The sequence below is a fragment of the Sminthopsis crassicaudata genome, chromosome 1, assembly GCF_048593235.1.
Source record: "Sminthopsis crassicaudata isolate SCR6 chromosome 1, ASM4859323v1, whole genome shotgun sequence".
Classification (NCBI taxonomy): domain Eukaryota; kingdom Metazoa; phylum Chordata; class Mammalia; order Dasyuromorphia; family Dasyuridae; genus Sminthopsis; species Sminthopsis crassicaudata.
This window is the reverse complement of record NC_133617.1, coordinates 282,332,493-282,359,519: the sequence shown is the minus strand read 5'-3', so window position 1 is coordinate 282,359,519 and position 27,027 is coordinate 282,332,493. Positions and strand designations below refer to the sequence as shown.

Sequence of the window (27,027 nt, the reverse complement as noted above, 5' to 3'; positions counted from 1 at the left end):
TTAACATCTAAAGCTCTTCAAAATGTGCCTCCAGTTTTTCTAGGTTGATTTCACATTGCTTTCCTGATGTCTGCTTGTTATTACACACACACACACACTCCCACTCCCACTCCCACTCCCTCCCTCCCTCTCTCTCCCTCCTCCACTTTGGTCTATGTAACTTTTTGCACAGGCCAGTTCCATATGAAGACTTCCAATTTCAGTTCTCCAAATCTCCTCCCCTTCCCTTCTGAAATTGCTTTATTTATTTTGTAAAGTGTATACTTGTATTTATATGTATGTGTTTCCCCTTAGGTTCTTGGAAAAAGGAGGGGATATTTCCTTTTATTCTTTGTATCCCTAGTATCTAGAATATATAGGGTATGATAGCACACAGTTGGTGCTTAAATATTTGGTGATTGAGAGTTCTATAGAAATATATACACACACATACACACATGCATGTCTCCAAGTGTGTGTGTGAGGGGCGGGGGAGAGCTCATGTATATATTTTAGTGTATGAAGTTTGGAAAATGGTTCAGCCTAGCTGAATTGTGGGGAAAAAATGGTAATTGATATATTTATCTAGTAAGACAGTATACAAAAAAAAAAAAACCAAACCAAAAAACAAAAACAAACCCACAAAAATGGTAGGCACTTATTGGATAAGAAGTATAATACATTTCCCATTCTCTGAAAGTTGTAAAGTTTGTATATATCTATACTTCAGTGAGAGTATCTTGGTATGTATGTCCTCCATTTTATCATTAGGTGGCCATGTTCCATCATTAAGTTTAGAATAATATCCTCTAAAAGTTGGGAACTTTTTTTTTTTTTTTTTTGATGCTCATCAGTAACTGGATGCTGTTAGGCCATGTGGGGATAAAAAGATATTTTTGCCTGCTAGAGACATAAAATATTGTTGAGTAGATTGAAAATTCATGGTTAACTCTTTTTATAAATATAAATGGGGAGAGTGGTAATTCAGAACTTGATAATCAACAATTATGAGCATTTCTATATTCCCATAAAACCATAATCTTAGTACATTTTGGATTTTTTTAAAGACTAATTTGCTACATTCACTTCAAAGCTTTCCTGCTCTGAATCTCCTTAATTTACCTTCTTTACTGTCATTTTAAATGCTACAATGACTTATTTTTTTCTTTTTGCATCACTCATTGTTTACACACATTTAAAAAACAAAACTGAATCTTCTAGGTAACATGCTCAGAAAATCAAAACAAATCCATATTTCAGTCATGATTTAAAAAAAAAAAAATTGGCTTTCACACTCACTCTGCTCTTCTAAGTCTGCCACTTCAGGGTATTTTCCCTTGGGAATTTAACCTAGGAAATGTGGCAACAGAGATAATAAACTCAATCATAGCATTTCAAAGAATGATTTTGATGATTAATTGTGATGGACTTGTCTTCTCTCAACAATGCAGTGATTCAAGGCAATTCCAATAAACTTGGGATGGAAACTACCAATCACTATCCACAGAGAGAGAGAGAGGCATATGTGCTATGGAGACTGAATGTAGATTGAAGCATAATATTTCCACTTACCTGTTGTTTTTTCCCCCCCTTTTGATCTGATTTTTCTTGTACTATGACAAAATATGGAAATGTCTAAAAGGATTGTACATATTTGATTTATATCATATTGCTTGCTGTCTTGGGAAAGGGAGAAATAAGGAAAGGAGGGGAAAATTTTAGAACACAATTTTACAAAAAAGGGATATTGAAAACTATCTTTACAAATATTTTGAAAAATAAAATACTATTAAAAAAGGGTAAAAACCCAATGATTTTGACATCCTTTTCTAAAATGAGTAATATCAAGAAATTTGGTAATTTCTGGTTATGAATCTAATGAGAAGAAACCTTCACTTGTGAATTCCTAAGTAAAGAGAACTATTAATTTGAGGAAATATGTTAAATTTTAAGTTATTTATTCCTTCAAGTTTGTTTTTTATTTCTTCTTGGGAGTTAAATTAAGACAGCAATAGATTCTTCAAATAGATTCTGATCTTCCTTATCGTTCCTGATATCTAAGGCAATGTAATAAATTGTCTATAATGTTTCTTTTGTCTTAAAAAAAATCATATACCCCAAATGTTATATTATGTTGTTGAAGCTTTTGTTTTTATTAATTTTTAAATGGTCTTAAATTCTTCATTATCTTAGTCATCTAGGACAAGGCTTCTTAAACTTTTTCCACTCATAACCATTTTTTGGCCTGACAAATACAATCCCAGTATGTAGATATATAAAATAAGGTATACAAATAAAATATTTATTGATAATCATAATTTTGCAACTTCCATATTGTTATGAGATTCCATGTGGGGTCTTAAATAGCAGCTTAAGAAACTGGGATCTAGTATATAATTGTTTATTTAATGTCTATTGATGAAATTTCCCCCCCCTCTAAATTATTCACATTGTTAAATATAATGAGGAAGTAAAAAGGAGGATAGCCATCTATTTTATATTTTTATAGCCATGTGTGAGATATTCTGGATATTCCTGGTAATGTAACTCAAGTTCTCCGGACCCCAAATTCAAAATTAAACTCTCAGGGACAGCCTTGTATTAGCATGTACAACTTTTCATAATGGCTATCTTATGTGGGTACAAGTTTTCGTGTATCTATGGGTGTGCCTGTATGTGTGCATATGTACATTTGTATATGACCACTTTGTTTCTCCTTTACTCTTATCTAGACTGTACTTGTATACATGTGTTTTCTCTTGTAGATAAGTGCCCCTAGACTCAAGTCTTAAGTACTTTTTTTGTTCACCCAAAGCTAGTCTGTTCCTTATATATAGGAAGTACAAATAAATGTTTATTAAAAATGGTTTTTTCAATAGATATTCTCATTTGATCCCCTACTAACAACTTTTGAAGGAGTTCAGACACTTAGCTTGGTTTTCAGGTAAAGAAATTAAAGCTTAGAGGTTGTTAGTAAGTTGTCAGAATGGACACTTCAAAATGAGTCTTGCTATGTTTAAAATGATTGTGTCTATATATAAAACCTATATTGGATTGCTTCCTTGGGGAGGGAGAAGGGAGAAAAAAATTTGGAATTCAAAATCTTACCCAAAAAATGAATGTTGAAACTAAGTTTTGTGACTTCAGAACAATTTCTGTGACTTGGTCTACATATTTGTATTTTATAATTTTCATTTTATTTTATTGTTTTTATATTAAAATTTAAGCATTTTTTTAGCTATCCTAATTTTAATTACTTCCTAAGCTATTAGAATTTAACTATTCAAATTTTGGTTTAGTTCTGTTCTCAACTAAAATACATCAAACAGTGGTATTGTTGTTAAATGCAAAAAAAGGGAAAAAAAAACCTGCAATTATGTGTTTTCAAGGTCTGAGTTGTATAGTTGCTTGGTTACCAGCTAAGTTTTATATAAACAAGTTTTTACCCTAGAGAATTACTCCAGACAGCATCATAGATACAGAGAAAGAAAGGACTAGAGGAGTATAGCTCCTTCATTTTATACTTAAGGAAAATGAAGCTCAGACAGGATAAGTTGATAAGTGAGACTGAGGATTTTAAAAGTAGGATTTCTGGCTCAGGATCCAATATTCTTTTCATTATCCCTTATTTAGTCTTAGAAAAATACCTATTTGAAGCTACAAAAATGATTTTGTTTTTTACCTTATCTTTGTATACTCCACTCTTAATCATCTCTTATTTTAAAAAATAATAATAATAAGGGAGGTGGGAAATAGCAATTTATCCAATTCACCCACATAGTACCAAGGAAAAGGTGCTGACCTTGGAGTCATAAAACTCAAATTTAAATCTTGACTTGACCATTTGACCTGTTTGTCCTTGGGCAAGTCATTTAACTTTTCTTAGCCTTTGCTCCCCTATTTGTAATATGAGAGGGTTAGACTTGAAGACCCTTCCTGTTATAAATTAATAAATTAAACAGTACATATAGTATTCTACAACCATAAATCTTACTGCTCTCTGCAAAAAGATTGGTGAACTTTAATACCTCTTCTTTGGGATCAAGCTTACTAATTATAATTATAGTGTTTAGTTTCAATTTTTATTTTATTTCAGTGCATTTAAGGCTTTCCATCCTTTCTTACATTGTTTTGTTTGTATGTTTTCTTGACGTCTCTTATGCTACTTTCACATAAATAATTGTTAATGTGATACAATCCAATATGAAAATACTACTGTTTTTCCATTGCCTTTTAGGTTACCAGTGATTTTGAGTCTTCTGAGAGCATGGTTTTCTGTGATTTCTAAAGTTTTATACGTCAGAAAATTGGTTTTTTGTTTTTGTTTTTTGCATCAGGAAGCAGATTATTGAAAAAGCAATACAATTTACGAGATGCAATAAATTGCTTTTCTTCTTCCTGTTCAGTATTGAATTCTTAATTATTGTCCATCTGTAGTTGATAACTAGTGGATAATGAAGATGTGTACTGTGCCCATTTAGCTTCCTGTCATGAGACCAGTATGAATTCTTCATTCACTTAGTAGATGAAGAAACATTTGGCTATGAATCTTGTTAAGAAGTTGCTGTAGAAATATCAAGGAATTGATACAATCAAGATGATTCTATACATAAAAAATATTCCTACAACCTCATTAAGTTGAATTCTTCTGTCCTTCACAGCCTTATAGATTTTTTTTTCTTGTTCCAGAACTTTCCTGATCCACTCACTCCGCCTGCCCCCCCCAAAAAAAAAGAAAAAATAAAAGCTTAGGTTTTTTGGTACCTCACAACTGTAGTTACTGTGTATTATATGAATCTTTTCCTCTACTGGAGGAATTTTTTTTTTTCTTTCCCTTCCCTTTCTTTTCCTTCTCTTCACATAAAGTATCATACTGTACCTGCAAGTTCTTCCAAATTAATATAAATTTTGATTGCTGAAATTTAACAAGGTGTTTTGGGTTTTGCTAGCTAGGTTTTTCTTTTTTTCTTGACAATGCCTTAAACCCAGATCACTTTGGCTCTCACTTGATTAGCCTGTTGGCTAGGTCCCAGCCCCACTTGGTTTTTGGGTCCTGATTGACTCAGAGTGATTGCAAATATTGACTCTTTTTGGTTTTGGCTAGAAATCCTGAGAATCTTCCCCTCCTAGTTTGTTGGGGTTTTTTTGTTGTTGTTTGTTGTTGTATTTTGGGGGAATGGGAAAGAAGAGAAGGGAGAATGAAACTACATAAAAGAAGCCTCATTTCTTACTTTAATTACTGATTGGGCTTTGCCTCAAATTGAGACCTGTTAAAGATATTGGTTTTAAAAAAGCCAAGATCTCTCACTACATCCAGGGCAATCTTCAGTTATCCTCATCTAAAGCTTGCATTCCCTGGAGGAGAGAATGAGGCTTGTGAGTTAGCACAGCCTCCCCTTACTAAAATCCAGTTCTCTTGCAGTCATGTCATCACCTTCTTAATGTTAATGGTTTTCTGAGAACGAAGAATATGTAACAATGTAGATTTCTTTTTTCTTCCATGAGACCCTTCCTGATCTTCCCTCCACCCAAAAGAGGCATAGTTATGTACCTCATTGTTTCCAGTTGTATTACATCTATCTTTTCCTCTAGGAATTCCTTAAAAGTAGGGACGTCCCCTTGACTAAATTTTGTTTTTCCTTTCCCAGTGATTCATATATAAACACTTAGTAAAATGTTTGTTGACTTGAGCATAAATCTTCTCACTTTAGAACATGAGATTGTCTATTACTAATAAAACTTTTTTTTTTTTTTTTTTTTTTTTTTTTTTTAATACTGAAACTTAGAGGCAGCTAGGTGACACAGTAGATAGAGCATCAGCCCTGAAATCAGGAGGACCTTAATTCAAATCTTACCTCAGACACTTAATGCTTCAGCTTCCTGGCTGTGTGACTTTGGGAAAGTCACTTGGCCCCAATTGCCTTAGGAGGGGGGAAAATAGTGATAACTTTTTTTTTTTTTTAAACTCATATATAAGTTCTAGTTTCATTTCCTCTCCCACCTACCACCTACTTTGTGACTTTGAGCAGTTTAGTTAAATAAAGAATAATATTGGTTTCTCTGGCCACCATTTTCTTATATGTTGTCTCCCCCTACTGGAGTGTAAAGCTCTTTCAGGTCTGAGACAATCAGGCATTTGTCTTCATATCTCCAGTATTTAGCACATTGCTTAGCAAATAATTTTAATGCTTTTTCTTTCTTTAAAATCCTTTCCAACTCTAACATTCTCTTCTTTGATGGTTTATTTATGCTGCATTCTTAAAGCAGAGAAATGAAGTCTTCCTGCTTCTATTTGAGGTCAAGGGAAAGTCTTGAGAAAAGTATTCCATGAGTTGTCTTGCTGAGAGTGTGCCAGAAGGCATTTTTAGATATTAATAATACTTTCATGCTTTCTTTAGCAATTGTCAAACATTTAAACACGTTGTCTCTCAAATTGAAGGTAAGCTTCTTAGGGGCTATTTTACTTTTGCCTTTATATCCCCAGCATTTATTGCTTGGCATGTAATCAAGGATTATTAATCAATATAGAATCAAGGTCATTTTCTTTTTATTTTATTTGACAAAATATAATTTTTCACTAGTATATTAGTCAATAGTAAAAGTGGATAGCGGGCAGCTTTGACTTTAAAAACAGGAAGACCTGGCTTCAAATCCTGCCTCAGACATATACCTACTATACTAGCCAAGTTTAAGACTATAATTTGCAAGAAGGTAGTTTCCCCTTCTGGGGGTTCCTATGTCAATGAAATTACATTCTTTATCCTTTATCATTTGGCTCTAAAACATTATCTACTTAAGTCTTAAAGATGAGAGATGGGAAGAATGTATGGTGTTGTATAATACATATATTCAGTTTCACAAGAAGTAAACACAATTATTCCTTTAATCTGCTTTTTTTCCTTTTCCTCCTTGAGTAAGATTGCATTTATGTTTTTTGAATGTTCTTGGTGTCTTCTGCCAACTAGTGTGTTAACTAAAAACTTGTTTACCTTATAGAAAAAATTTCCTGTAGTGCTGTGGAAAAGGATTGTTTTAAAGCAGTATTCTCAGGCATAATTGGTGGTTTTCTTAGACTTTAGCTGATTCTCTGGGTTTTTTCCCCAACAACATGTAAAAACAATTTTAACATTCCTTTTTATTATTTTTTTTAATTTTGAGTTCAATTTTCACCCTCTTTCCCCATTAAAAAGGCAAGCAATAGACTGTGTGTATAGTAATGTAAACTTTATATATAAGCCATCAAGTGAAAGAAAACACAGATTAAAAACAAGAAAAATAAAGAAAAGATATCTTTGATCTGTATTCAGGTTTTGCCAGTTTTTTTCTGAAGATAGACAGCACCTTTCATCATAAGTCCTATAGAATTGTCTTGGATCATTATATTGCTAAGAATAGCTAGTTATTCATAGTATATCATCATATTATTGCTGTTACAGGGTACAATGTTCTTTCTCTTGGTTCTGCTCAGTTCACGTTAATTCACATTTTTTCTGAAAGTGTCCTACTTATTAGTTTTTTTAAAGCATGATAATATTCCATCACAATCATATATAGCAACTTGTTTAGCCATTCCCCAATTTGTTAGGTTCTTACTAAGTGCTAAGTCGCTATTTAACAATTCTCTAGTTCACACCTTTGGTTCCGGCCTTTAAAGGGAGTTTACCCCTTTGAACTTCTGAGGAGGAGTTTACATATGAAAAGGAGTTTACACAATCTTTAAAAAGAGCAAGTTCATTGGTTGAAGTAATTTTCCCACAAGCTCTTGAGTTCTTACACGCCCATTCTCTGGGAGGAAAAAAGAAGACAATATTGAGCAAGGAGCGAGTCTACTCTGGGCCAGAGTTGGGATGGGTCCTGGATTGGGGAAGGACAAGACTTCCCGAGAGAACTTCAGGGAAGCTTGAGGAGATTCAGGAAGAAGAGGATTCGAGATTCTACCTTCTCTCTGGCTGGAGGCTCCAGAAGCCTCCCAAGAAACCTGCACACAGAGGAAAAGATTATACAGAAAAGAGATCTCTTCCCAAAGAAAGATTATAATTGAGAGACAACAGGACTTTGACACAACACATTAGTCATTTCTATAAGAATCTCCTGTTTTCTTCAAAAGATGTAAAGAGCTAGAACTGAGCAGATGCACTTGGATGACTGAGCCCATGAGGCTAATTGCCAATTGGGCAATTCTCTATTAACATGTTTGGAGGATGAACCTACTCAACTCTTAGCTGGCTTGATCCGTGGGTGTGGACAAAGAAGGGGAAGTGATATCTGTAGGTGGAGTAGGAGAAGGAGCGTCATTCTCTTGGCTGTGGAGAGAGAGGAAGGAGGTGTGGAGATTGCTAAACCAATTGATGGAATTCTTTGCCACTACTAAAAGAGTTGCTATACATCTTTTCTACACATAGATTTTTTTTCCTTTTTTGTATTTTATCTCTTTTGGATATTGACCTAGTAGTGATATTGCTTGATTAAAGGGTATGCACGGTTTTGTAGGCATTATTTTTTTGGAGCCCTTTGAACATGATTCTGAAGAATAATTTGGAGTTAGCGAATTATTATACAACTTCACCAATAATACATTGATGTTTTATTCTCCCATGTCACCTTCAACATTTGTCATTTTCTTTTTGTCATGTGAGTCAATGTGACAGGTGAGAGGTAGTAGTTCAGAGTTGTTTTAATTTGCATTTCTCATCAACCTTTTTTTTTTTTTTTTTTAACCATGACTAGATAACTTTGATTATTTTGTCTGAAAATTGCCTGTTCTTATCCTCTAACCATCAATTGAGAAATGGCTCTTATTTCTATAAATTTGAATCAGTTTTCTCAGTTTCTATGTTTTTGTCAGAGAAACTCACTATGAATTTTTCACAATGATTACCAACTTCATATTTCCCTCCATCCTATTTTCTCTCCTTTTACCCTGTCCATTCTCAGTGTTTTGCTTCTGATTTTTGCCTCTCCCAAACTGCATTTTTTTCTATCAACTCCTCACATCCTTCTCGTATCTCTTTTTCTTTCTATTTTCCTATATGGTAAGATATATTTCTATATCTAAGTAGTTATATTATTCCCTCTTTAAGCCAATTCTAAGGAGAGTAAGGTTCATGTGCTCCCATCCCTGCTTTCTCCATTTTCCTCTTCAGTATAAAATCTTTCCATATCAGCTAATTTATCTCATTCTACTTCTCTTTCCCCCTTTCCCAGTGCATTTTTTTAATCCCTTAATTTTTTTTTAGATAATCATACGATCACATTCAATTCAAACATCTGCTTTCTATGTATATTGCTTTTAACTGTCTTAATAATTTTTAGATATTTTTCACATAAAATATAAGCAGTTTATTCTTATATAATTCCTTATGATTTCTTTCATGTTTAGCTTTTTATGCTTCTTTTACATCTTGTATTTGAAAGTCACATTTTCTATTCAGCTCTAATTTTTTCCTCAGGGATGTTTGAAAGTTTTCTATTTCAATGAACATTTTTTTGTTGTTATTTTGGTTTTTTCCCCCCTTAAGAATTATACTTAGTTTTGCTGGGTAGGTGATTCTTGGCTGTAATCCTCTCTTTTGCCTTCTGGAATATCATACTCCAAGGCCTCTGATCCCTTTAATTGAGGAGCTACTAAATCCTGTTATCCTGACTGTTCCTCCACGATATTTGAATTGTTTTTTTGACTGTTTACAGTATTTTCTCCTTGATTTGGAAGGTCTGAAATTTGGCTATAATATTCCTGGGTGTTTTCATTTTGGGATCTCTTTCAGGAGGTGATCAGTGGATTCTTTCAATTTCTATTTTACCTCGAAGTTTTAGAATATCAGGTATCTCTCTTGGATCAGTTTTTCAAGTTAGTTGTCTTTCTGGTGAGATTTTACAATGTCTTTTCTCTTTTTTTCCCTGCCCATTCTTTTGGTTTTGTTTTATTTTTTTCTTGATTTCTCATAAATTCATTAGCTTTCATTTGCTCAGTTCTAATTTCCTCTACCTCTCTTACTTGACTTTCAAAACCTTTTTTTTTTTTTTTTTTTTTTTTTTTTTTTTTTTTTTAAATTTCTTCCATGTCCTGGGGACCAATTAATATTTTTATTGGAGGCTTTGAATCTAGGAGCTATGACATTATTTTATTTTGAATATGGTTTGATCTTTCTTGTCACTATATTAATTTTCTGTAGTCAGCATCTTTTTCTGTTGTTTACTCATTTCCCCAGCCTATTACTTGAATTTTAAATGCTCTAAGGTAGGCCTTTGCCTTCTGGGTGAAGGGTGCATTGTCCGAAATCTCAGGGGGTTTGTGTAGCTGTTTTCTTAGCTAAGTTTTTAGTTCTTTCATGGTGGTATGATATAAGGAGAATTGTTTATTACTCTTTTGACCTTGCTCTGGTCTGAGTGACCACAAGTACTCTTTTCTGGCTTGGAACTGTGAGGAGAGTCCCTACTCCACTATGGCTGCTATCACTGTTATGCTAATGCTCCTCTTCACTGTGGGAGTGCCATCTGGACTACAACCCAGATCTGAATATGGACAAAGCAACAGAATCCTCCCTCAGCACCAAAAAGAGTCTCTTCTCTCCCCCTCCCCATGTTCAACTTCCTTACCATCTATGGGCTAAGATCTGTGGAAGCCATTACCACTGCTGTTTGGGTCTGTGCTGACGTAATTGTGCTCCACTCTCACCCTGGTGCAACAGATCTTTTCTGCTGACTTTCTAACTTGTTTTGAGCTGGAATATTGTTTCACTCTTGTCTTTTTGTGAGTTTTGCTATAATTGTTTTGAGTATTATTTAAAGGTATTTGGAGTTGCTTGGGCGAGAGCTCAAATGAGTCTCCTATAGGAGTCAGTCAGTCTCTCCCCCTCTCCCCCTCTCCCCATATATTATATATATGCCATCTTGATTTTGCCCCCTCAAGGGACAATTTTAAAGATGTATTACTTTGTGTGACAGATGTCATAACTCCTACAAATATCATTTTTGGAGGAAATATTTGGGAGAGCAGGGGAGAAAATTGTTTGATTACTGGTATCTTTACTTTGGAATTATAATGCAAATAAACTTAAAATCATGATAGTGATGTCCCAACTCTCTTCCTATATCCTTCTCCCATTTACAGCCACCACTAGACCAAAAATAGACCATATTGGGGGAGAGTGGTGTGTGTGTGTGTGTGTGTGTGTGTGTGTGTGTATTATTCTAAATAGTCTAGAGTTTATTTCTTGCTGTTGTTTTGTTTGTTTTGTTTTGTTTTTATTTTCTGGCGTTTATCCCCCCAAATATTTTTGCTGGATCTTCAGGGTTACAACCAGTTTTGTGGTACATAGTTCTGCAGTCGGGCTTTACTGGCTAGTATTAACTATTTTAGAATTGTGTCTCAGTATTTCCCACCAATCCTATCTCATTTGAGTTGCCATCATCTTAAGTCCTTATCACCCTTTGTGTGAATCATTGTAACAATTTCCTAATTAGTCACCCTCACTACAGTGTCTCCCCTCATCACTCCATCTGTCATTTTACTAAAGCACAGGTCGACCATATTACCTATTTTACAATCTTAAGTAGCTCCCTATTACAGCTAGGATAAAATGCTAGTTCCTTTGTATGACATTTAGGTCCCTTTGCCATCCAATTTCAACTTAACTTTCTAGCCTTCTTTCTTTTAAAAGTTATTTGACCACTAAGGTAATTGTGTGTGTGTGTGTGTGTGTGTGTGTGTGTGTGTGTGTGTGTGTGTGTGTGAAACTTGCTACTTAATAATTCCCTGACCATCTTCATCATACTGCCTTGGATGTCCCTCCTCTTTCTTACTTAATCTTTGGGGATAATAACTAAATCAACATTTATTATTCCTTGAAAGTATTCATCATTATTGTGATTTCCCTGATCAACATGTTCCTTCTTGGTCAACATCTTTCTTATATATGTGTTGTCTTCTCTTATTAGGATGTAAGTTCCTTGAGGGAAGAACCAGGTTACTTGTTTTATTTGTATCCTTGACACTTAAGAGTTCTGATACATAGTAAGCTTTTAGTAATTAAAAAAAAATTCACTCATATATAATCTTGTTTACATGTTATATCTACCTAGCAAAATGTAAACTTGTTTGGGCCAGGGACTATCTTACTTTCTGCCTTTGTATTCCTAGCATGCTGTACATAATATATGCTTAATAAATAGATGTTCAATTGATTTGAACTTTTTTGCTCATATTATTTTAGCTAGCTAGATTCTTTCACCTCTAACAATTATCTAACCAGAAGTCATGAAATATTTTAATGCCCATCAGATTCATAATATAGGTAGCTTCTCTAACATGTAGAAATGGGATTAGATAGTACATATTTCCAAAGTGTGTATTATGAAATTAGTGATATTTTAATACATGACATTATTATTAGTAATAGTTAATTGTGTACATATTGATTTTACATGTTAACTTTAAAATTCTGGTTTTTCAGGAAGGTGTTTTGTTAAAATTCCTGTGGAAACAAAATATAATTTCATAAGGAGATAATGGGTAAGTTTTATAAAGGAATTGGAGTTTTTATAATGTTATTTTATATATCTAGTTATCACAATAATGTGTAATGATAGCTCATAATAATTAGGATTTATGTAGTACTTCAAGCTTTAAAAGCATAAGTTATAATCCTTTTTTCTTTCAAAATTTTCTTTAGATGGTCAAGTAAGAAAATGAGCAGAATAATAGTAGAACAAAAAATACTCTTTGAAAAGTTCAAGCTAGTTTTTTTTTTTTGTTTTTTTTTTTTTTTTTTTTTAATAATTCAGATAAAGTACATAATATTTTTTAGGACTTTTACAATACCCTATTGGAAAAATATTGGCCTTTATTCAGAATTTTTGTTCAAAAGTTTTTGAAGCAATTTGCTTAAAAATAAATGGAAATTCTTATTTTTACTTTGTAGGGAAAGATTAACGGAAAGTCTATTTTTTCATACATGTATAAATTTGAATAAGGGCTACTGTTAAAAGTGTAGAAGTGATTCATTTATAGTTAAGTATTTTTAAAAATTCTAGCTCTTACAATAATACCCTGACCTGAATTAGTGTTGACATAGTTGAATAAGGATGTTTGCTTCAATTTACTACATAGTTATTTGCCTTTGTTTAAACAAAACTTAAAGTTCTTAATGTTTATCCTTCCATGAATTTTACACACTTCTTTTTAAGGTTTATTCTACATTGTGGAAAGAACATCTTCATCTTATGGTGCTCTTGCAGCTCTGAAGTTCTTTGATTCTAAGTTTTAGGGCTAACCCATTACTTTAAACTTTTCTAGAAATACAGTCCCACTACGGTGATCACTTCTTAGTTCCAGAATTGCTACATAACTGAGCACTTTTCCCCTAAACTAAAATTTAGATCCTCTGTAAACTTAATCATGAAATAATTAAAATGTTTAATAGCAATTTTATCATTGTTTAGTGCTAAAAAAAAAAAAAAACCTTGATTTTTCTATAAGTTTAATTAAATGAAGAGAAGTTTAACTCTACATTATAACAAAATGCATTTGTAATGGAATAATAATTAGTTTCACAAATTTGTATTTTACACATTTAAAATTGAATGTCTAAGAATTTAGCTTCTCTTATTTTTGTTCTGTCCAGAGCTATGATTTCATTTTTGTAATTGCCAGTGATGAAACTTCCTCTACCAGTGCAGATAAACAACTGTGATTCAACTTGCAGTTTGAGAAAGTTTTCTGAGGCACTGAGGGGTTAAAAGACTTGTTCAGATTACATAGCCAATATGTATCTGAAGTAGGCTTGAACTTTGGTATTCCTGAGTTCAAGATTGACCTTTTATGTTTCACTGTATTAGTATTAAATGATCTTGTATAAATTATTTCTTTGTGATTTCTTTTTTGTAAAATCACAAAAATAGTGATATACTCTATAAGGGTAAATGTGATCATGTAAAAGATTGCTAGATTTGAAGTCACAGATCCTTAGTATAACTTTAAGCAAATAACTTGCTTTTGGCTTCATTTTCTTCATCTGTAAATGAAGGGGCAGACTCGATGATCTCTCAAGGTGTTTTTTCTAATTTTAAATCTGTGACCCATATATGGTAGAGATAATTTTTCAGGCTCAGGAATTAAATCTCTATAAGTGATATGGAAAAAATGCCAATTAACAAAACTCTTTAAAAAAAGAGTACACCTGCTCTACCTTCATAAATGCCAGGATAGAGCATCAAACTTAAATATTAGCACTAGATTGGTATGATTTTTGTTTCTATTTAAGATTTGTGATTAAAACATTTGTTTAGAACATGCTTGCATGCCTATTGTAATTTCTATCTATAATATCTTGAGTTAAAGTACAAATAATATTGTCTGTGTTTAAGATGGTTCATTTTGAAGTTATCACATTTCCATCATTAAAATGACCAACAGCAAACTTATACCTTAAAACAAGGTTAAGAATCTAATTCTATGTGAGACTTAAAAGCAAATAACCAAGACTGTTAACTTTTTTCAGATAATTTTTTTTTGATTTTTGTGGAAACCTCCCCCCCAAAAAAAAAAAAATTTAACATTGTTTATAAGGTACTAATTTATTTTAATAAAAGTTTTGCCTTTGAAGTCCTAAGTTCATTTCATAAACAGACTTTGTAAAAAGAAGTGGCTTAGAACATCCACTTTTTAAAAATAAAAGCTATTACTATCACATATAAATTTGTAGATAGATTTCCCTGTGCAAATTTTTTTTTTGTGACGTCTCTATAGAGATGTCCAGACACTGTGCCCCAAATTTTTAAAAGTCATAATATTTTTCAAACATTAATGAATAAAAGGACATTTCTATTTCATGACTGTAATTATAAAGCTATTTTAACATTGGCTTTATTTTAGATGGAGAAGAGAAAACATATGGTGGGTGTGAGGGCCCAGATGCAATGTATGTGAAATTGATATCTTCCGATGGTCATGAATTTATCGTTAAAAGAGAGCATGCTTTAACATCAGGAACAATAAAAGCCATGTTAAGTGGCCCAGGTACGTATAGAAATATATATTAGCCCTTGAGAGTTTTTGTTTGCTTGTTTTTTGTGTGTTGAGAAGTATGGTACATATTTGTTTTCTTAAATGATGTGTGAAATTTAAAAAATACTGGTGAGAGATTTTGAGTGTGTCCTACCATCAGTTTGAATTTTTATTTTGGGGGGGAGAGTCTAAAAAAAAGCCCAATGTAACTTTCATAAAGGTTTTTAAAGAAAACTATTGTATTTATGCTGATCCTCAGTTAAAGACAAATGCTTACTATGAAATTAATTCATTAAGCATTTATGTGCTTATGTATGCAAGATACTACATGCTACTTATTTGAATACAAAAGCAAGATTCAAATGGTTCTTTCCTTCTAGGAGTTAATTTTCTGCAGGTGGTAGGACTAGAGAATACAACTTAAACTGAGATAAGTATAAAGTATATGAAATATTTTTGGGTAATTGAAAAGGCCCAGTTAATTGGGTGAATTGGAAAATATCTAATTAGGAACTAGACCCTGAACTGAGACTTGAAGAGAGCTTGATATTAACAAAGATAAAGAGAGAGTTCTAGGCATGAGGAAAAGCCTATGTAAAAGCAGAAGCTGAATAGTCAGACCCAAAGTTTAATAAATAGGCATCTTGGCTATAATACTGATCAGATTTGGGGAATTAGGAAGGAGTTGCTATGAAGTCAGTAGGCATTTTTTAAATTCCAACTAATTTCCAGGCACTGTGCTGAAAACACAGAAAAATGGAGAGAAGGATGAAAATAATATTATTTTTCAAGGAACTTGCCATATAATGGAGAAAATATGCAACTATTTGTAAACCAGATATATACAGAATAAATTGGAGATCATCTCAGAGAAATTAATGGGGTGAGTGGGGAATAACTGAAAAAATTCTTTTTTGCAGAAGATGGGATCTTAGCTATAACTTGAGAGGCCAAAAGATAGAGGTGAAATGGGAGAACATTCCAGGAGTCAGAGACAGCAAATAAAAATAGAGTTGAGAGGAATATCGCTTATTTTGTAGAGGAGAATAAGTTATGTTTAGTGATGAACCTTATGAGGGACCTTAAAAGCTTAACAGGATTTTGTATTTGAATCTGGAGGTAATAGAAATATAAGAGAAGAAAAGTGGCATGGTCAGACTTGTATCTTAGCTCATTTTGATAACTTAGGAGAGGACGGACTGAAGGGAGAAATTTAAGGCAAGGAACCCAACCAAGCAGCCTATTAGAATAGTCCAGGTATGAAGGAGAGGCCCTGTAACAGGGTGGAGGCTGGTGTCAAGAGGAAGGGGATATAAATGAAATGCTGTGAATTGACAGTACATGGCAATAGCTTAGATATAGGATGTGAAAGATTGTGAAATAGAAGATGACACTTTAGTTGTTAATTTGGATGATTAGGATGATAGTGTTACCCTTAACAATAATAGAAATATTAGGAAGAGAGGATTGAAAGAGAAGTCCAGTTTTAGACATGTGGTGGCAATCAGGGACCAGTATCTTCAGATGGCATCCTGGGAAGTAAACCCTGTGGAAGTAATTCCTGGCCATCAGTTCTAAGGTATTGCAACCATAGCTGCTGAAGACACAGAAAAAGTTTTTGCCACCAAAGTTCTTTATTCTGAAATATGATTTTATCAATGGAAATGAAATTTTAGAAGAGACCAATATCTGAAACTTCCCATATGTCTCCTATACATGAGCCTCCTTGAGACCAGGAACTATCTTTTCTGGCTGTATCCTACATAAGTATTTATTAAATGCTATATTCACTTATGCTGCAGGCCTTATAGTTTGAAGTGTCCGATAGGCAGTTGGATCAAAGATCAGAAAAGATGTTAGACTGGCTAAGTAGTAAAATTTAAACCATAAATAAGTATTAAGATGAGTCCATGGGAACTAATCACTTCAAGTAAAATATAGAAATAAGTCTCGAGCCTTAGTGGACACTATGGTGAGCATGTGGGACTAACAAGGAAGGAGTGGTCAGAAGGAAGAAAAGCCGGAGAGAACAGTATTATAAAAACTTAAGACACAAGAATAACATCAAGAAGAGGGTGATTGATTTTGTCAGAGGTTACAGAGAAGTCAGGAAGAATGAGGATTAAGAAAAGATCATTAGACTTGACAAGATCATTAGTAACTTTAGAGAGAGCAGTTTCTCCTCCAAACTAGGAAAAATTAATTCTAGAAAGATAAACTAAAATAAGATTGTAAAGGGCATTTAAATACCAAGCAATAGGGGCAGTTAGGTGGCGCAGTGGATAGAGTACCAGCCATGAATTCAAGAGGACCTGAGTTAAAATCTGATCTCAGACACTTAACACTTCCTAGCTGTGTGACCCTGGGCAAGTCACTTAACCCCAGCCTCAGGGGGGGGGAAATACCAAGCAATAGAGTTTATATTTTATCCTATTTATAATAGGAAACAACTTAAGCTTCTTTGAACTAGGAAGATGACAGTCCGATCTATGCTTGAGGAATACATTTGGCAACTATAGAGAAAGTACATTAGAGAAAAGAAAGACTTGCTGGAGAGATCATTTAGGAGACTGCCCTATTGGGAAAAGGTATTGGTGGGGTAGCTAGATGGCACAATGGAACACTGGCTCTGAAGTCAGGAGGACCCGAGTTCAAACCCAGCTTCTGACTTTTAACTCTTATCAGCTATGTGACCCTGGCCAAGTTACTTAACTAAGGTTAAGTCCCCTCCCATACACACACAAAAGAATTGAAGGCTTTAAGTAATATGATGGGCTTGTAAGAAAAGGGAATAAACATAAGATACCTTTGGGAGATAGAAATGTTAAGACTGGCCACTGATTGCATATGAGAAGTATGAGAAGGCAAAGAACTTTAGGATGACTAAACATGGACCTGAGTGGTGGTACCCTAGACAGAAATAGGGAAGTTATGCAAAGAGGTAGATTTAGAAGGAAATTGATAAGTTCTTGTAGTATAATGTTGACTTTGAAATGCTTATAAGGCATCTGAGTAAATGTGTGGTGATTCAGGCAGCTCGGGAGAGATATGAGAAGTTAATATTTTATGTAGGCTGGAGAGTCATCTTTAGAGAGATGATAGTTGGAACCAGAGGAGATGAGATAAATGAGAAGAGGGGGGGGAATAGTGGAGACAGCTAGGTAATATAATGCATAGAGTACTGGACCTACAGTCAGGAAGTTCAAATTCAGCCTCAGACACCTCAAATGCACATACTTGGGAGATAGACTCTTGGGTACAAGGAAAAAGAAGATCAGTGTGCCCCTGGCCAAGAGATTTAACCTCTTTTTGCCTTAGTTTCCTCAGCTGCAAAAAGGATAATAAAAACACCAACCTTACAAGGTTATGAGGATCAGTGTTATTTTTTTTAAATCTTTACACAGTGTCTGGCACATAATAGGCACTATAAATGATTTTTACTTTTTCCCTCCTTATACTGACTGAGCCCTCCAAAGATACAGGACATCATCATGAAAGCATTTACTTTGTGCTGAGGATAAAAAGAAACATTTTTACCGTGGACTGTCTTTGATCCCATTTGTGTGCAAAATTATGCTTCACTCCAAGTTTATGTAATCTCAAAGGATCCCACAGTACAAGTCACTTCCCTGATTGATTCACTATTCTACTTAACATTGACTATTTCAAACTCCCATGACATTCCTTCTTCATTTATTCTCTCAAAATGAGGTTCTTGCTTCCTCCCTTACCTAAAAAAGTGAGGTTATTCATCGAGTTTTATCTTTCCCTTCTTCATCTCACATCACCAAGATGTATGTATCTGTTCCTTCACCCATCAGACACAAAAAAGTCATTCTTCTTCCTCTCTAATATACTTTTTTTTTTGGGGGGGGGTGAGGCAATTGGGGTTAAGTGACTTGCCAGTGTCTGGGACCAGATTTGAACTCTGGTCCTCCTGACTTCAGGGCTGGTGTTCTATCCACTGCGCCATCTAGCTGCCCCTCTAATATACTCTTGATCCTATTCCATCCATTTAATTGCCAGTGGATTGCCTCTGAATCATACCCATTCTCTCACCAATCTTCTCTCCCTATCTGTATTGGCTTTCCTGCTCTTAGAAACACAAACATGTCAGTCAACAGTTTATCATATACCAGGCATTTGGGGATGCAAAGAAAGGCAAAACCCGTGCCTGCTTTTCAAAGAATTCACATTCTGAGGGGAAATGTCTTTATCCTAAAAAACTTCATTTGTTCCAACTATCCCTGCTAGCTATTGTTCTATGTTCTTTTCATGGCTAAGCTGCTTGAGAGAGCCATCTAGAATGGACACCTCAAGTTCCTCCCCTTCTAAACATTCTTCACTTAAGTTCTAGTCTTATAGTTCATCTGAAACTGGTCTCTCCAAAGCTAATAATCTTTTTATGGCAAAATATGTGACCTTTCCTCAGTCCTCATCCTTCTCGACTTCTGTGATATAAATAATTTTATTATCCTTTTTCTCCTTGGTACCTTCTTTTCTCTAGGTGTTTGTAATAATATTCTCTCTTGGTTCTTTTCTTTCCTTTTGGACCCCCTCCTTCTTGGTTTCCTTTGTTGGATCTTCATCCTGATCCTATCTGCTGAGTATCTTCCCCTCCCCACTCCATACACACACACTCCCAGACACCAACTCAGACCCTCTTCTTCCTATATGCCAATTTCACAATTGTATTTTTTTAAGGTTTTTATAAGTGTTTTCTCATGCCTGTTTTACTACTCCTTTGTCTCCTTTCCTGGATGTTCCTGTAGGTCCTGACCATTAACTTTGGGTGTCCCCCAAGGCTCTGGCCTGAATCCTCTTCTTCTCTATGATTTTGATTGATAATCTCTTCAACTCCCATGGATTCAGTTATAATCTCCATGCAGGTGATTCTTAAATCTACCTAAACTTACTTTCAATCTCACATCATTTACCTATTAGACATATTATACTGGTTGTCGAGTAAACATGTAAAATATAGTTCAAAATTTTTTTTTTTTTTTTTAAATTTCCCAAGCATTCCCTTTATCTGAACTTTAATGATTCACCTGAACTTTATTTTTATGGTCAAAAACATCACCATCCTCCCTGTCACCCAGGCTTATAACCTTGTTGGTATTCTCAACTTCTCGATCACATTCATTCAACATATCGCGTTTTCAAGTCTCATTGTTGGTACCTTCACAACATTTCTTGTATACTTCTACTTCTCTCCACTTACATAGCTATCACCCTGATGGAGGCCATCATCACCTCACACCAGCACAATTGTAGCAGTCTTTTGGTCTCCCTGCTTCGTATTCTCTCCTACTGCAGTTTCTTTTCACAATAAGAAGGGGATTCTCTTGGAGACATGGCTGAAGGAGAATACTGGGAGTGGAAGACATTTGAATGATTTGAGATGAGGAAGGGAAAGAAGGAATGCCCACTCCCTCCTAGGACCTAAATTCTCAGGGAATGCTTCTGGGTTTTGGTTTTTTGTTTTTCTTATTAAATGTAGGACAAGGTTCTCAGCTGAAAGGATAGGAGGAGAAGATGCCATGAGAAATTGAAAGAGATGTAAAGGTTTGGAATAGCCACTTTGAGATAGTTCATCAATTAAGGAGATATAAAAGTATTACTTCTCTGCAATTAGAGATTATGTAACATAAACTTTTCGTGGTTCTGATCAACACTTTCAAGACTTAATTCAGAAGTTCAGCAAGCTGTGAATAGGAGCAAAAATAGTGTATGATGAGAATCTCCACTGTTGAAATGATGTGATCCTCAATAGGACGAGCGGACATGGAATGTAAAGTTAAACTGACTTACCAAGGCAAGATAGGGAAGGAAGGAGAAGAGTACAGCATCGATGACCTGGAAAAAAACTGCCAGGATAAAGGATTTGGGGGTCATGGCAAGTATGAAGAAATAGGGTGTTAAATCATAAAAACAGGAAAAAATATGATAATAAAGAAATTTTGGACTTCATGAACATGGAAGTAGAACACATAGAAAGATCAAGGGTATCACCGGATGTAATTGAGGTACAGAGGAAAAATAGGTCATGAGAAATCGATAATTTGAGAAACTAGAAACTTAAGATTCTTCTAGTATGAAGGCAGGAATTGGTATGGAAAGAAACTATGAGCTTGGCACTAAATTTGCCAGAAAAAGTATGGCAGGTATTCTAAAGGTTTATGGGTTACAGTTACTGCAACCTGATTAGGTGATAAATCTCTTTTGAATGTGCCACAAAAGAAAGGTTGCTAAAAGATGGTTATAGAGAGAAAATCTGGAAGTAGCCATGGGAAGCATCAAGCATGTCAACTTTTCCCACTATTATCCAAGAGGATTTGCAAGTTGGTGATCCTTGCATGTACTGAAAATGGTGGCCAGTGATGTCATCAGAAAGGAGCCTAAATATATAGAAAGGAAAAGGTTTAAAATGTATGTAAGTTTAATTGGCATTAACTGTACTTAGAGAATACAGTGAAAGGAATTGGATAAAGTTGGAGAAATTTAGGAGGTAGTATTGAAATGGGTAGAAGTAAAACAGTTGAATTTGGGGGTGGGGAAAGGGGTTTGTATAAGGTTTTAGAATTACAGGATTAGGATAGCTTAATTTGAATAAGCGCATGGGTGCTGAGGGAGGCAGGTGATTTAAAGAATCTTTAAAAGTTACTTGGAGCACTAAGAGTTTGACTTGTCCAGAGTGGGGTCAAACAGTATCAAAGGTAGTAGTATTTGAATCCAGGTCTTTTTGACTTTGAGGCTATTTCACTATTTGCTCCCTTCTCTTACTACTAATGTAATAAATCATTATATACTAGTCCAATAACATTTATCTGTTCTGAACACATACTTAAACAGCTAGATTAGATTAAATTAACTTTATGGTCATAAAGTTAACTTACCCATGATACATATATCTAGAGTTTAAGCCAATATGGTATTTACATATTTATGAAAGGACTGTTAGTTGGCCTTGAAGTCGAGAAGACCTGAGCTCAAATTCTGCTTCAAATATTTACCATCTGGAGTACCCTAGGGCAAATGACTTCTCAATTAGTTTCCTCCTTTGAAAAATGTGGATAATAATAGTATCCACTTTCTGGAGTGGTTGTAAGGACCAAATAAAATAATCCATAAGGAAATCTTTTGTTAGTCATTTTCAGTCATGCCCAACTACTTGTGATCCATTTAGGGATTTTCCTGGCAGAGACACTGCAGTGGTTTGCCGATTCCTTCTCTAGTCTCATTTTACAGTGAGGCAAATTGGGTTAAGTGTCTTGCTTCACATAGCTAATAAATGTCTGAGGCCCAATTTGAACTCAAGGTGAATCTTCATGGCTCCAGGCCAGGCATTCTATCTGCTGCCCTTAAAACAGTTTCTCAATGGTAGATCTCTTTATACATAAACCTGACTTGAAAGCTTAGAGCAAATACCTTTTTCAGAGAATGATTTAATTGTGGTGAAAGGAGGTTGGCACTCACTCTGGAATCAGAATATCTTTGTTCAACTCCTTAAGTCATAAGATAGTATAGTTTTTCTTTAGAAATTATGCTCTTGATTTTACAGTTATTCTGTCTTCTCCAACATCCAGACTTTCTTTCTTTGTAAAATCTTGCTACTTGTAACCTAAATCTCTTCTTGGAGTAAAGATCAAGGTTAAGAATTTTAAGGAAATGGTTTATAGTGAGTTAACCAAAGTATACTTCAGGACTTGAAGGGTCTGTGGTTTCACTAGTTTGGAATTTCACTAATAGACCTTATAAGTTGTCCTTTGTAATTTACTGTGGCCAAAAAATTTAGCTGGCCAATCTGCTTTTGACTCTTTCTGAATATAGGCAGTTCTTCCAAAAAAACCAAAACAAAACCACACCCATACAAAGTTGGTACAACATAATTTCAGCATGCCTTAAAACTGGACGATCTAGGGTTATCTGAGTGTTCTGGCCAAGCAGAATTGAATACCATATTGTTTCCTGAGCCTCACTATCCATTAAATTGAACAAGACTACAGTAGAGTAGAGTAGGATGCTTTTAAAGATGCAAATAGTAACATCTCCAATGACTTCTCCAAAAAAATTTATATGCTTCCAATAATGAGTATAGAAGAGCTTACAGCATAATCCTGAAAATGCTTGTGAGAAACTAAAGTGGTTAAGTAGCTTACTCAGAAAAAGAGAAGGCTAATGGGTGACTTTCAAGTAGATTTTGTATTTCATATAAAAAGTAAATTTTGAGGGTAGCTACATGGAGCAGTGGTTAGAGCACCAGCTCTGAACTCTGGAGGACCCGAGTTCAAATTTGGCCTCACACACTTCCTAGCTGTATGACCCTGGGCAAGTCACTTAACCCCAATTGCCTCAGCTTAAAAAAAAAAAAAAAAAAAAAAAAAAAAAAAAGTACATTGAACAAACTATAAGGGTAGGTCGTTAAGAATGATTAAATAGTTAAGGTACTAGACTACCAAAGAAAGTTTTAGAATTTCATTCCTTAAAAATAAGGCTTTTTATGACCAACTACTTGTCAACTAGGATATAGGATAGGATATAGTTATGAAACTGGAAAAAAAAATCTTTGCATTTAGCATCCTACTTCATAAGATAAGGAAGCTGAACCCCAGAGAAGTTAAATGCCCTTGATCTACTACCAGAGCCTAAATGTGAACTCAGGCCTCCTGACTCCTAAACATAATATACTTTATACTCTGCTACCTTGTCAAATCTTCTCATTCTGTTATACGAACATGGTAGAATATTATCTTCGTGGTCTTGTTCACCTTTCTCTAATTTGAATTATATAAGTGCTTTAGTTTGATGTTGGCTAGCTCTAGAGCTTAACTGTTACTTTTGTTTTTCAGGTCAGTTTGCTGAAAACGAAACCAATGAGGTTAATTTTAGAGAAATTCCATCACATGTGCTATCAAAAGTATGCATGTATTTTACCTACAAGGTTCGCTACACTAACAGCTCTACAGAGATTCCTGAATTTCCAATTGCACCTGAAATTGCACTGGAATTGCTGATGGCTGCGAACTTCCTAGATTGTTAAATAAAATAAATTATAATAAACTGTTAACTTTTTCAGTATTTAATACCTGTAGTTCAGTTAGTAACTTTTTTCAAATAGCATGTTGTGTGTGGGGGTGTGGTTGTGGGGAGTGGTGGAGAACTGTAAAGTTCATTGCAAAGCAGATACATTCAGTCCTTTCTTTTGCATAGCAATCAGAGTTGAAATTTGTTTTGCCACTTTAATAAAATAAGGACATTTTCACTAAATGAGAAATAAACAAGTATGCCAATTAGTAGATGGCTATGCCTTATCCTTTAGGTGTGGTTTTAAATATTAGAACAATGATTATAAGTACTGAAATTTAGGCATATACTGCAGGTTTATACTGGCTTAAGTATTTTTAGGAGGTTTATTTTCAGACGGGTCGGGTTATTTTGAACCTGTCATAGCTGTCTAGCATTAATTTTGCAACTCTTTTGCATTGTCAACTTGTGTTTATAAATATAGCTCTGCCAAAACATTAATTTTTTTAATAACTCAAATACGTAAGAATTGATCTTGTATCTTTTGATAAATTGCAGTCATGTTAGCATATCGAAGTGTATCTGCATATCTGTTTTTGTCATATAACTTAAGTGGTACTTTTCTTTTAAACCATTATGGAAGTTTGTTAGGTATAGCTTTTGCAATAGTGAACTTTAGCCAAGTTATCAATAAGTAACTATAGTACTAGATAGTTTGGCTCTGAAAACTTTGGGATAGTCATACAGTAATATTCTTTTTGAACAATCCAAAGTACTGTACTTAATCATCTAGCTAAGAAATATTCCTTTGCAATTTACTTTTCACTTACTACATTAAAAAAGAATCATTAAGCAATTGTATTAAAATAAAATCATGGCAAAATTCAGCCTCCACACCCCCTGTACTTCTATTTCCCCCCCCCAAAAAAAAAAATACCAGAATTGAACAAAAAATAATCATCTTTGAAGGACTGTGAAATTTATGGTAAAAGCCTAGCATAAAGCGCCTTAATGATTTATGGGTTTGTGTCTTTGAATGTAGTAGCTATTTAGAGATTTCCTAATACTAAGAAACAAAGCCCATACATAATAAGGATAATGACTACATGAGTGTAATTAGGTTCATTTTGATGAAAATATACATTACTTTAACCATTAGTATTATCAAGGACAAATTAAATTTTCACTCAACAATCTTTCCTAGGTATGGAGTCAAGAATATGAAGGCTGTTTCAGCTTCCTACTTTTCAAATAGCAGAATTAGTTATACAAACATAAATTTAAATACTGGTGACTAGATTATTTTAGTTCACTCAACAGATTACCAAGAAAAAAAATTTATCTGAAAACCTAATCAGTTTGTTCTTAATCTTAATTGGAAATAATTATTACATCTAGTTTAGTAATTCATTAAGTCAAATTCTGGTTCATATACACAATATCAAAGTATTTACTGATATCTGCTTAAGTGCAGGGATTTTTAATGCTAGATAGTTACAAATACCAATTATGTACAGATATGATGATCCTATAGGTCAAGATGGTAGCAGAAACTACATTTCTAATGGGCTCTGTCTGTCCTAATAGATTACCTTTTTAACTCATGGCTACACTTGAACACATCATAAAATATAAAAATTGATGTCCACAGATTAGTATGGCTAGAATTCAGATGAGAAATTATGTAATTCAAAAATGGTACTGCATGATAAAATGCTTAGTAAAGAATGAGATATTTTGTATTATATGTAGTCTAGCCTGATTTTCAAAAGCATTAAATTCCCCAGTTTATGATTTTTAATTCTCATAGGTATTTTCGGTCATTGTATTATATACCCAGAATGATTAGATATTACCTGGTTTAATTTAAGAGATTTTAATTCATATATTCAAATTTATAATTGTGTTTGGAATTGATATTAGCTTATTTTTAAAATTTCATTTAAACCTATGTTGTAGCATTTGCAGCATATAGGATTCTATTTTAAATAAAATCCTTTACAGCAACATTTGCTTATCTTTTATTGTCCCCTGAATATCTAAATTAGCTTAAATATTTTAGTTTGTGGGTTTGGATGTGTTTCTTGTGCAGAAATCAGTGAATGAATATCACAGGTAGCAGAATCTCTGAATACAAACGCTGTTGAAAAATATAATTTTTATGCAGTTCAGCTCGAGACAGCATAGTGTAGTGAATAGAGAGCTGATCTCCAAGCCAAGAAGTCTTAAGTTTAAGACCTGCCCTACCCCTGCCCCCCTCCCCTTTGCACACATGATAGCTATGACCTGTGAATCCCCCAGGCTACCTTCCAAACTATATAAATTGACAAGAAAGTGCCAACCTTCACTGATAATGGGGAATTTCCTTACCTGAAATTCTGTACCAACAAAATTTGGTCCAGTCTCTATTCTTTATCCCCTCAACGGCTCATGCTCCAGGACAGACTTACTCTCCTTAAAGTATATACATTTTATCCTGTTAAGCTTTAATTTTATGATCCTACCAAAACAGCCATATTACGTTTTTTAAATTGGTTCTAAGAATTCTAGAAATTTCAATCCAGAAAAATACAGGAAATGCTAAAAAGTTAATATAGCCTAAGTTAACAGGCACAAATTGTTTTATTTACACCTATACATTGTGATGCTGAGCTTAAATTGTCCATATCTAGTTTTAAAATTGAAAATTTTAAATGTTTGATAAGCATTAGGGGGCAGTTGATTATGGAATTTTATTTGACATGTATAAACCTAATTTAATTTTGGAACACGACTTTGTAACTTATGACTAAATTAAAATGATTTTTAGAGAACCTAATGGTTTGTTAACTTGAACAAATAAAGATTTGGATCATTTGGATCATGGTGAAAACACTAGAATGGACGTCAGGACACTGCCTAAGATTTTTTTTAAGGGCCAACTGTGTAATAGTTTCTTGACTTGGTAGTGGTATTCCTTAATGTATTAAAGATACTATTCTCCTTGTAACTTAACATTGTCAATGTGATGATGTCCC

The 27,027-nt window shown here is 34.1% G+C and overlaps 1 protein-coding gene across 7 annotated transcripts in view; it reads left to right on the top strand.

The window, feature by feature from the left end:
- Nucleotides 1-26,014, top strand: part of ELOC (elongin C) — a 36,501-nt gene extending 10,487 nt beyond the window's left edge. For 6 of the 7 annotated variants that reach the window (XM_074278896.1, XM_074278893.1, XM_074278891.1 and 3 more), the window contains 3 exons: nucleotides 12,432-12,490; nucleotides 14,852-14,995; nucleotides 23,836-26,014. In XM_074278896.1, coding sequence (XP_074134997.1) covers nucleotides 12,487-12,490; nucleotides 14,852-14,995; nucleotides 23,836-24,026 — 339 coding nt within the window. In that variant the 5' untranslated portion in view covers nucleotides 12,432-12,486 and the 3' untranslated portion in view covers nucleotides 24,027-26,014. Of the gene's footprint in view, nucleotides 1-7,798; nucleotides 8,304-12,431; nucleotides 12,491-14,851; nucleotides 14,996-23,835 lie in introns of those variants that run through there. The other variant, XM_074278897.1, reaches the window with a different exon arrangement.
- Nucleotides 26,015-27,027: the final 1,013 nt, after the last annotated feature.